The following is an 11,549-nucleotide window of genomic DNA, read 5'->3' on the forward strand; positions in this document are numbered from 1 at the left end:
ATATTAAACTAGGAGAATCAATAACACTATCTGAATACTGAGTTCCTATGGATGCCAATCATTCCGAACTTCAAAGGATAAAGTAAGATGCCAAAACTGTTCAAAAGCAAAAAGCTACTAGTCCCACTCATCTAATTAAAACTAATCTTCATTGATATTTTGAAATTTATTGTATTTTCTCTTCTTTTTATCCTATCTTGTTTTTTTAGTTTCTTGGGGACAAGCAACAATTTAAGTTTGGTGTTGTGATGAGCGGATAATTTATACGCTTTTGGCATTGTTTTTAGTAGTTTTTAGCATGTTTTAGTTACTTTTTATTATATTTTTATTATCTTTTATGAAAAAATCATATTTCTAAACTTTACTATGAGTTTGTGTGTTTTTCTATAATTTTAGGTATTTTCTGGCTGAAATTGAGAGACCTGAGCAAAAATCTGATTCAGAGGCTGAGAAAGGACTGCAGATGCTGTTGGATTCTGACCTCCCTGCACTCATACACGTTTTTCTGGAGCTACAGAAGTCCAATTGGCGCGATCATAATTTCTTTGGAAAGTAGACATCTTGGGCTTTCCAGAAATATATAATAGTTTATACTTTTCTCGGGATTTGATGGCCCAAACTGGCGTTTAAACGCCAGCCAGAGACCCTTTTATGGCGTACAACGCCGGAACTGGCACCAGAACTGGAGTTAAACGCCCAAACTGGCATCCAAGCTGGTGTTTAACTCCTAAAAAGGCCTATGCACGTGTAAAGCTCAATGCTCAGTCCAAGCACACAGCAAGTGGTCCCCGTAAGTGGATTTTTGCACTATCTGCACTTAGTTACTTATTTTCTGTAATCCCTAGTAACTAGTTTAGTATAAATAGCACTTTTTACTATTGTATTTCATCTTTGGATCATCTTTTGATCTTTTGATCAACTTCATGCTTGGCTGGCCTCACGTCCATGCCTAGGCAATTTTCTCTTATGTATTTTCCAACGGTGGAGTTTCTACACCTCATAGATTAAGGTGCGGAGCTCTGTTGTTCTTCATAAATTAATGCAAGTACTATTGTTTCTCTTTCAATTCACGCTTACTTATTCTCCAAGATATACTCTCGTACTTAATTCAGTTAAGTCAGAATGAAGGGGTGATCCGTGATAATCACGCACTATCTTCGTTACTCGCTTAGCCAAGATCCGCGTGCCTGACAACAACAAGCAGTCTACATGATGTTCAACGTAGTCATTGGATGACAGCTGGAGTATAGTATCTTGGGTCTCTGATCCACGGACCGAGTCCGTGAGGTTAGAACCTTCATGGTTTAGGCTAGAACCATATGGCAGCATTCCTGAGATCCGGAAAGTCTAAACCTTGTCTGTGGTATTTGATAAACCATTATTTTATAATTTATATTGTGTTTAATTGAGTGGTTTTATCAAGTCTTCACCCACTTATTCATATAATTTGCATGTATTTACAATTCCTTCCTGAAGACCTTTTAATTGTGTTTAATTGTGTTTAATTGCTTCCTAAAGACCTTTTAATTGTATATTTTTATTTTCCTTTGTACCATTCAATGCTGTGATCTGTGTGTTAAGTGTTTCAGGCTTCATAGGGCAGGAATAGCGTAAGGAATGGAGAGGAAGCTTGCAAAAATGGAAGGAACACAAGGAATTGAGGAGATGACCAGCAAGAAGTGATGCGGGCGCATGGCTCACGCGACCGCGCGAAGTGGAGGAAATCACAGTGACGCGCTCGCACGCCTGACGCGACTGCGTGGATTGGAAGCTACACGAGTGACACAAATCCGTAGACGACGCGCACGCGTGGCACGGGAAATGCTGAGGGACGCAAACGTGTGGACGACGCGGTCACGTGACGTGCGCGATTTGCAGAATTACAGAAGTCGCTGGCATAGATTCTGGGCAGCGTTTCAGCCTAGTTTTTTGCCCAGAAACACAGATTAGAGCCAAGGAACATCCAGAGACAAGGAGAATGATTCATTTCACATAATTTCTAGTTTTTAGATCTGATTTTACTCCTCCCCTAGGTTTTTCTTTTTGACATTCATAATTTAGGATTTGAAGATTTTTTGGCTTTGGCTTTTGAGAAGAGTCTACCTCCGGAATTGGTCATTATAGTTTGTCATTTACTTTTTATTTACTCTTCCATATTCTTAATTTGTCCAGAGTTGGTATTGGATTATTTTCAGAATTCATTAATACAAGACTATTTTTACTTTTACTTAATCTCTTTGATTATTGTTTATTATGTCTCTTTTTATTTTTCCCATTAATTTTGTGAAGTCAATATTTATGATGATGGAGTAGTTCCCCAACTTGATTGGGAGTTGATTAAAAGGAGAATCTTGAGTTGGAATACTCAAGAGTTCAATTGTAATTGGTTCATTGTTGGTTGGCTTGTTAGTCACTAACTCTAATCCTTCCCAAGGGAGAGGATTAGGACTTGCGAATAGAAGTTGACTTTTAATTTGACTTTCCTTCATTCGTTGAGGGTTAATTAAATGAAAACAATGACTAATTATTAATTGATCTTGAAAAAATTCCAACAAGGATAGAACTTCCAATTAATCTTCTCCCGGTCAAGATTTTTATTTAAATCATATAAATTCTCTAATTTAATTTTCTGTTCATCAAACTCAAAACCCATTTGGAAAACCTCTGATTGATAAAATAGCACATTTTCCTGCAACTCGTTGGGAGACGTCCTGGGACTCATACTCCCAGTATTTTATTTCTAAAATTTGTGACAACTCTTTTCTAAATTGATAAGTGGATTTTCGCCGGTTAATAACTGTACTTGCAACGCCATTTTTCTAATTAATTCTTAATCTACCAATTTCAACTTACGTCAATTTTTGGCGCGTTACCGGGGAGTTGCAATAGTGTGCTAATTTATTGATTGGAATTTATTTAATTGCATTTTTCTTTTTATTTTGCTACTATGAGCTGCATGTTTCTTTCATTGAATGACGCGTTCACTTCCTGATCCAAGCTTGCCAGTATTGGACCCTGAGATTGAAAGAAATATTTCACGTATAAGGTAAGCTCGGCGTCGGTTAGTCCTCTCCGAGGACAAATCTGAAACGTCACTCAAGGAAGAAACAAGCTCCCTTTCTACTGATTCGGTTGATTTACGTGCAGGTGACATGGCAGCACCTAGGATAGTCACTATCCAGGAGGCTGGAGCCCTTGATTTTACACTATAGCCGTATCAGGCACACCACCCAGCGGTGGCTGTGGATTTTGAAATAAAGACTACACTACTCAACTTGATGCCCAAGTTTCACGGTTTACCTGCTCAAGAGCCTATCAAACACCTTAGGGATTTTCAGACAGCTTTTTCTACTGTTAAGCGTGATGGTGTTGATGAAACTTCTATTCTGTTAAAAGCCTTCCCATTCTCTCTTGAGGGAAAGGCAAGAGAGTGGTACTACACTCAACCCGGAGTAACTGTTTCTAACTGGGATACGCTTAGAAGAGAATTTTTGGAGAAATTCTTTCCAGCTGAGGTTACCGATAAACTGAGGAAAGACATTTCCATGATCATTCAGGACGAATCTGAGACTCTCTACGAATATTAGGAGCACTTCAATAATCTTCTGGAAGCATGTCCCCACCATATGATTGACAATATAGTGTTGCTCGGCTACTTTACACAGGGCATGAAGCCTCAAGATAAGACCACATTGGAAGGTGCTAGCAATGGGTCTATGAAAAAGTACAAGACTACTGATGAGGCATTGTAATTGATCAGCGACTTAGCTAAATCTACTAGGAATCACAGGCAGAAACAAAGTCGGTCAAGAGCTATTGCAGAGGTATCATCTAGAAAAGAGACTACTGCTCTAACCCAGAGTATATGCGAAATGATCAACTTACTGAAACAGATGCAGTTGAGTCAACAACAAGCTCAACTTTCTCCGCCACAACAAAGCCAACAGTTGGTTCCACAAAGAGTATGCGGGATCTGTGCCAATTACAGTCATTATACTGATGAATGTCCACAACTCCAACAGGAAGACAACACTGTGGCAGCCACTCATAACTTCTATAACCGCCCCAATCAAGGGAACAATCAAGGTGGCAGCTACAACCATGGATGGCAGGATAATTCCAACCAAGGTTGGAGAGATAATTCTAACCAAGGATGGAGGGACAATCATAATAGAGGAGGCAGAGATAACAATGGAAACCAGAGGTGGAATAACAATGACAACTTCAGGCAGCAGAATCAGAATCAGACCTACAGAGCACCTCATCTAAGGCAGCCTCAAGCATCTCAGCAGACCCCTTAGATCACTTATCCCTCTTCATCTTCTAATGATGAGTTACTACAATCTATTGATCGGAGACAGCAAGCCATGGAAAACAACCTTACTTCTACTCTAAATGGTCTGAACTCTACCTTGCAAGCCCTTGTCTCACAGATTGGATCACTGAATAACTCCAATAACTAGTCTTCAAGCTCCAGTGGACTCCCCTCTCAACCATTATCCAACCCCAAGGGTGGCATCAATGCCATTACCTTGAGGTCTGGAACCACACTGCAAGAGAGGAACCCGGAGGAACCAAGCCTGCTAGAACACGCCCCAGCTACGGACACAGTTGAGGTAGAGGATGTTGAAGAAGATGATGAAGCACAAGGCATGGCTAAAGTAGACGCAGCCCAACCAAGGAATGCAGAACCCCAGCAAGCTGAAGTTGTAAAAGATGCCACTCCTATTCCATTTCCACAGCTTGCTAAGAAATCCAGAAGGTAGATGGAACTTGATCCCAAAATGGTAGAGATCTTCAAAAAGGTTAAGGTAAATGTTCCCCTTTTTTATGTTATTTAGCAAGTACCTAAATACGCAAAGTTTCTAAAAGAATTGTGGATACATAAAGATAAAATTAATGAATTAGAAACTATTCCTTTAGGTAGTTCTATATCTGCTTTAATGGGAAATATACCTGAAAAATGTAGTGACCCAGGCCCATGCATGGTTAACTGCACCATTGGAGGTGTGATGTTTTCTGACTGTATGTGTGATTTAGGAGCATGCGTGAGTATTATGCCCTTGTCTATATATAATGCTTTAAGGCTCCCTCCCTTAAAAAGGTCGATAGCTTGTTTTGTGTTAGCAGATAAAAGCATTATCACAGTGGTTGGAATTGCTGAAGATGTATTGGTGAGCATTAAGGGGCTCACATTTCCCATTGATTTTTATATCCTGGAGATGCCCCAAAATGACTCAGGGAGACCTTCGTCAATCCTGCTTGGTAGACCGTTTTTGAAGACCTCAAAATTCAAGTTGGATGCCTTTTCGGGTACCTATTCCTTTGAGGTAGATGGCAGAACAGTGAGCTTCAATCTAGATGAAGCTATGAAGCATCCCCCAGAAGATCACTCTATATTCCAATGTGACATCATTGATGAAATTTTAGCTGCAACTCACCAGGAAGAAATGGAAAAGAGTCACATGGAGCAAGACCCAAGTGTAGGAACACCCTCTGAACATACTGAAGATTCATCACCATTTTCACCAGCCCCATAGAATCCAGAACCAAACCATGAGTGGAAAATGGAATTAAAGCCCCTTCCTTCACACCTCAAGTATGCGTACCTTGAGGACAAGCAGAAGTTTTCAGTTATCATTACAAGGGAGCTCACTTCCCAATAAGAAGAACAACTGCTTAGTGTATTGAGGACGCATAAGAAAGCAATTGGATGGATCTTGGTGGATATAGTAGGCATCAGCCCTCAAGTTTGTGAACATAGAATATTCTTAGAAGAAGGAGCAAAGCCTGTCCGTCAACCTCAGAGAAGATTGAATCCCACCATCTTAGAAGTTGTCAAGAAGGAAGTAACCAGACTGCTTGAAGCAGATATCATTTACCCCATTTCAGATAGCGAATGGGTTAGTCCAATACAAGTGGTGCCCAAGAAGTCTGGAGTCACAACAATAAGGAATGAGCAAGGAGAACTTCTGACAACCAGAGTGCAGAAGCGCGGTTGAAGAACTAGTGAAAGAAGACAACAAGGAGGATTTTGTGCTTGAAGGTGAAGAAATAGTTGAAAAGAAAATCATCGAGGATGAATACGATTTCATACTTAAATACCTGGATCAAGCAAGAAATCGATTACCTTTCTGACGTTTGGACATTCAAAGAACCCCCATGGTTTCATGTGGGAAATCTACTGAAGAACGTAGCAAGAAGGAGAAATTGGGCACTCCGGTGGATAGTGAGCAGCACGATTTGGATGAACGACGCGAACGCGTGGACGATGCGGACGCGTGACGTGCGCGATCTGCAGAATTACAAAAGTCATTGGCAGAGATTCTGGGCCGCATTTTAACCCAGTTTTCAGCCCAGAAGCACAGATTAAAGTCAGCGAACTTGCAGAGACTCAACAGGCTTTCATAACTCACAATTTTAGGTTTTAAATGTAGTTTTTAGAGAGAGAGGCTCTCTCCTCTCTCTTAGGATTTAGGATTAGGATTTTTAGAAATTAGGGTTTATTTCTTCTTCAGCCACAGGTTCAATAATTTATGTTTCTCTTCTACTTTTATTTACTCTGATACTTTTATTTGTGTTTGATTTATGTTGCCCAATTGGCTTCTGAAACTTTTCCATGTTAGATTTTACTGCTTTGAATGAATATTACTTGAGGTATTCCAGATATTTATGATTTCAATTTAGCTTTCCACATTCTTGGCTTTGGTTAGGAAATCAGTAACTCTTGAGTTATCAAACTCAATGTGATCGATAATCGCTATCTTTGCTAATTAGCTTGAACTTCTATACTCCCAATCTTTTTCTAGGAATTAACTAGGATTTGAAGATCAAACTAATTAGCCATTTGACCTTCCTTTGCATTAGCAAGGGTTAACTAAGTGGAATTAAGATTCAATTTTCATCATCATTGATAAGGATAACTAGGATAGGACTTTCAATTTCTCATACCTTGCCAAGAGTTTATTTTACAGTCATTTATTTATTTTACTTGTTGTTTATCATACCCATTCATCATTCTCAAAACCCCCAATTTACAAAACTCATAACCAATAATAAGAACATACCTCCCTGCAATTCCTTGAGAAGACGACCCGAGGTTTAAATACTTCAGTTATCAATTTACTTAGGGGTTTGTTACTTGTGACAACCAAAACGTTTGTACGAAGGGATTTCTGTTGGTTCAGAATCTATACTTACAACGCGACTTTATAAAATTCTTTACTAGCAAAAATCCCGACGTCAATGTGAATCGTTGATTAGAAATCCAAGAGATATACATTCAAGTTTTTTTTCATGTCGAACGGAAGTGGTTGTCAATCATGCGTTCATAAGTGAGAATGGTGATAAGTGTCACACAATCATCACATTCATCATGTTCTTGTGTGCGAATGAATATCTTAGAATAAGAATAAGCATGAACTGAATGGAAGAACAATAGTACTTTGCATTAATACTCGAGGAACAGCAGAGCTCCACACCTTAATCTATGGTGTGTAGAAACTCCACCATTGAAAATACATAAGTGAAAAGAGGGTAGGCATGGCCGTGAGGCCAGCCCCAATGTCTAAGGACTAACAATGATCAAAGATGTTCCCAAACGCTCGTCCAAAGATGTGAGTACAATAGTAAAAAGTTCTATTTATACTAAACTAGTTACTAGGGTAACAGAAATGAGTAAATGATGCAGAAATCCACTTCTGGGCCCACTTGGTGTGTGCTTGGGCTGAGCATTGAAGCTTTCACGTGTAGAGGTCTTCCTTGGAATTAAATGCCAATTTGTAACTTGTTTCTGGCGTTTAACTCTGCTTTGCAACTTGTTTTTGGCGTTTAACGCCAGAATAGGGCAGAAAGCTAGCGTTAAATGCCAGTTTGCGTCATCTAAACTCGGGCAAAGTATGGACTATTATATTGTTAGAAAGCTCTGGATGTCTACTTTCCAACGCAATTGAGAGCGCGCCATTTAGATTCCTGTAGCTCCAAAAAATTCCATTTCGAGTGTAGGGAGGTCGGAATCCAACAGCATTAGCAGTCCTTTGTCAGCCTTTGAATCAGATTTTTTCTCAGGTCCCTCAATTTCAGGCAGAAAATACCTAAAATCACAGAAAAACACACACTCATAGTAAAGTCCAGAAATGTGAATTTTGCATAAAAACTAATAAAAATATACTAAAAACTAACTAAATCATCCTAAAAACTATGCAAAAACAATGCCAAAAAGCGTATAAATTATCCGCTCATCACTTGCTAAGTGGTATTTACTAGTTTCCTCACTCTCTGATATTCTAATAACAATTAATATATTCTATACTCTCCGCATCATGCAAATTTTCTCATCGGGTAAGTTTGTGCCTTGCCTCACTTCAATGTCGTGTGTGAGTTATCTTTAAGTAGTTCTTTTGCTTAATGCTTCATTATTTACAGGAAGGAGGCGGCGAGCCTCCCATGGGTTCACTAGGATGGGCCATTGACGAGCATTTTGGCTCTTTTGAAAAATTGGTACAGAAGGTGAACGCGGAGGGTGCTGCCTTACAAGGGTCTGGATGGGTGGTATGTTTTACTAATTTTGTTATGTCCATGTAGATCATTAGAGCTCTATGTTTCAGTTATTATTTTATTTATTTGAATTATCCTGTTTTCGCTCCATTTAAGTTGTACTACTTTGCCAGTGGCTCAGTCTAGACAAGGAGTTTAAGAAGCTTGTAGTTGAAACCACTGTGAATCAGGTAATCTGTCCCTTCTAACTTTCTTGGTTAATCTTGGGTTTCTACTACATATTCTGCAAATGCTGATATTACTTACTGATTGCTATGGTGAAAAGTGTATATTAAAGAAGATGTTTGTCACAGTTCCACACGTTTTTCTTTTTATTTTTTTCACTTTCTCGTTATTTTGAGCTGCTGTTATCCATGCATATCCCTATGTTTTGCAGGACCCACTGGTTACGAAGGGACCAAGATTGGTTCCGTTTCTTGGAATAGATGTTTGGGAGCATGCATATTACTTACAGGTAAAATTTCGGGCTTGGTTGTTAACTAGTGATGGCATGATTGTTGTAATGACATTATTGAAGGCCTGTTTTTCTTTTCAGTGTGATGGTTATGATTTATGAAATGTTGTGTTAGCAGAATTTTCAAAGTTTCAAAGATTTCAAAATACCTTTCCTTGTATAAAAGTTGTTATTATCATTTTCTTTATATGCTGATAAGTGGCTGAGAAAATTTGCTTCCTTTCTTAATATATTCTTGATGATTTCATTGATTGAGATGTCTCTTCATTATAAGATGAAACTAAATGAGTAAATGACCCTTTTCTCATAGGAAGCTAGAGCTTTACTAGGAAGCCTTGAATATCAGAAGGGTAATTTTGAAGCAGCACTTCATGTATTTGAAGGAATAGACATTGCAGCTGTTGCTCCAAAGATGAAAATTTCTATATCTAGAAGATGTGAACGGAATATGAATAGACGCCGTTCGTTGAGTGATGCAGCACCTCCTATGTCCATTCATGCTGTTAGTCTACTTCTTGAAGCTGTTTTGCTCAAGGCAAAGTCATTCCAGATTCTTGGAAGGTTTCAAGGTGCCTCTTTATTCTTAGATTCATTTATGTTTAGTTAATGAGAAAATCAACAAATTCATATTATATTGCTAGTTACATATTATGTTAAATTTCTCATCATTGATTCAAATTCGCACTTTACTCTTTGGAATGCAACTTGAACTACCATGTAAATTTCGGCTAAGTTGCAGTTCTGATTTCATTTGTGAATTTATGAATTTTGCAGAAGCTGCTAGATCATGCAAGACTATTTTGGACACCGTTGAATCTGCATTACCTGAAGGATGGCCTGAGAACTTTGATTTAGACAGAAAGTTACAAGAGACTATAAGAAATGCTGTAGAACTACTTCCAGAGCTATGGAACCTTGCCGGCTCTCATCAACATGTCATATCATCATTTAGGAGGGCCTTGCTTTATCCATGGAATCTTGACATTGAAACAACTTCAAGAATTCAAAAGGAATTTGCTATGTTTCTTCTGTATAGCGGCTGTGAAGCGAGTCCTCCTTCGCTTCGCTCTCAATTGGACGGTTCCTTTGTCCCAAGAAACAATATAGAAGAAGCTGTTCTCTTGCTTCTTATTCTGCTGAGAAATTCTGCTATAGGAAGCATTGAATGGGACCCTTCAGTAGTTGATCATCTTTCTTTTGCTCTAACTGTTTCCGGGGAGTTCAAGACACTGGCTCAACAGGTTGAGGAATTGCTTCCGGAAACCATGGAGAGGAAAGAAAGACATTATATTCTAGCACTTTGTTACTTTGGTGAAGGTGAGCACATGATTGCTTTGGATCTTTTGAGGAACTCTTTGAATGATAGAGAGAACTCGGAGTGCGAACAGGAACTGCTTCTAGCTTCAAAAATTTGTGCAGATAACATGGTTTGTGTTGAGGATGGAATCAAATATTCTTGCAAAGCAATTTCTCAGTTGGATGGAAAGTGCATGCAAGTGGTGGCAATTGCATATTGCTTACTAGGTGTTCTGCTCTCATCGAAATCAAGGTTGATAGCTTCTGATTCAGAGAAAGTTTTAATGCAATCCGAAGCACTGAGGGCTCTGAAAACGGCAGAGAGAACGATGAGTGAGAGTGATCCTTACATAGTCCTTCATCTTTGTCTAGAATACGCCGAGCAGCGGAACTTGAGCATTGCTTTTTGTCATGCAAAGGAACTGGTTAAGCTTGAGGGTGGATCTAGTGTTGCTGCATATGTATTACTTGCAAGGATTTTATCAGCTCAAAAGAATTTTGTGGATGCAGAGTTGGTTATTGATGCTGCCATAGATCAAAGTGGGAAATGGGATCAAGGAGAGTTGTTGAGAACCAAAGCGAAACTCCGGATTGCACAGGGAAGATTAAGGAGTGCAGTGGAGACATATACTTTCCTCCTTGCTGTGCTTCAAGTCCAAAACAAAAGTTTGGGCACTGCAAATAAGGTTATGAAGGTATACAACATTGAAAGATTAATTACTTTTATTCCTTAATTGTTCAAATTATTTAAAGTAAGCTTGGCCTTAATTCTCATCTTTAAGAAGAGGCACAAAGAACAATCATTAGGAATTCTCATATTTGGTTTCAGTCATTACCAAAGTATAAGATTATTTTTTATGGGTATTTTTGTAAGTAAATATTTCCCTTTTTATATATCATTTTTAGTGCTCACTTCCAAGTTTTGTTTTGCTTTTTTTTTAACCAGTTTTTCATAGTATTTTCCTCCTTTATTTGAAACATAGTTTTGAATCTTCAGTTTCACTCTAGCATTTGAGATATGGAGAAATTTTATGGCATCTCTTATTCTGTGTTCTCCAAATTCAGGCTCCGCCTCTGCCGGCGGTTGCTCAGGGCTCCGCAGGCGGTTGCGGCGTGGGAAACGGCGCTTTTCTGGATCCTTCTTCTGGTTTGCCGTTCTTCAATTTTCCGCTTGGTATGCATCAGAATGTTCAGTTGCCTGTGGACGGTTACTTTTCAGGTCAACGCGCTATCCTTTAAGGGT

At 38.9% G+C, this 11,549-nt stretch overlaps 2 protein-coding genes across 2 annotated transcripts; both read left to right on the forward strand.

Moving 5' to 3' along the window:
* The first annotated feature begins 4,766 nt into the window (after positions 1-4,766).
* LOC107482869 (superoxide dismutase [Mn], mitochondrial-like) lies at positions 4,767-9,112 on the forward strand. Its single transcript, XM_052262121.1, has 5 exons — positions 4,767-4,811; positions 8,425-8,550; positions 8,670-8,726; positions 8,933-9,010; positions 9,092-9,112. Exons 1-5 carry the CDS (start codon positions 4,767-4,769, stop codon positions 9,110-9,112), a joined length of 327 nt encoding a protein of 108 aa, XP_052118081.1.
* LOC127747727 (protein NPGR2-like) lies at positions 9,109-11,327 on the forward strand. The gene is made up of 4 exons (XM_052262126.1): positions 9,109-9,120; positions 9,321-9,579; positions 9,785-11,001; positions 11,304-11,327. Exons 1-4 carry the CDS (start codon positions 9,109-9,111, stop codon positions 11,319-11,321), a joined length of 1,506 nt encoding a protein of 501 aa, XP_052118086.1. The 3' UTR covers positions 11,322-11,327.
* The last annotated feature ends 222 nt before the right edge of the window (positions 11,328-11,549 follow it).

This window comes from Arachis duranensis, chromosome 1 (genome assembly GCF_000817695.3).
Source record: "Arachis duranensis cultivar V14167 chromosome 1, aradu.V14167.gnm2.J7QH, whole genome shotgun sequence".
NCBI classification, from domain to species: domain Eukaryota; kingdom Viridiplantae; phylum Streptophyta; class Magnoliopsida; order Fabales; family Fabaceae; genus Arachis; species Arachis duranensis.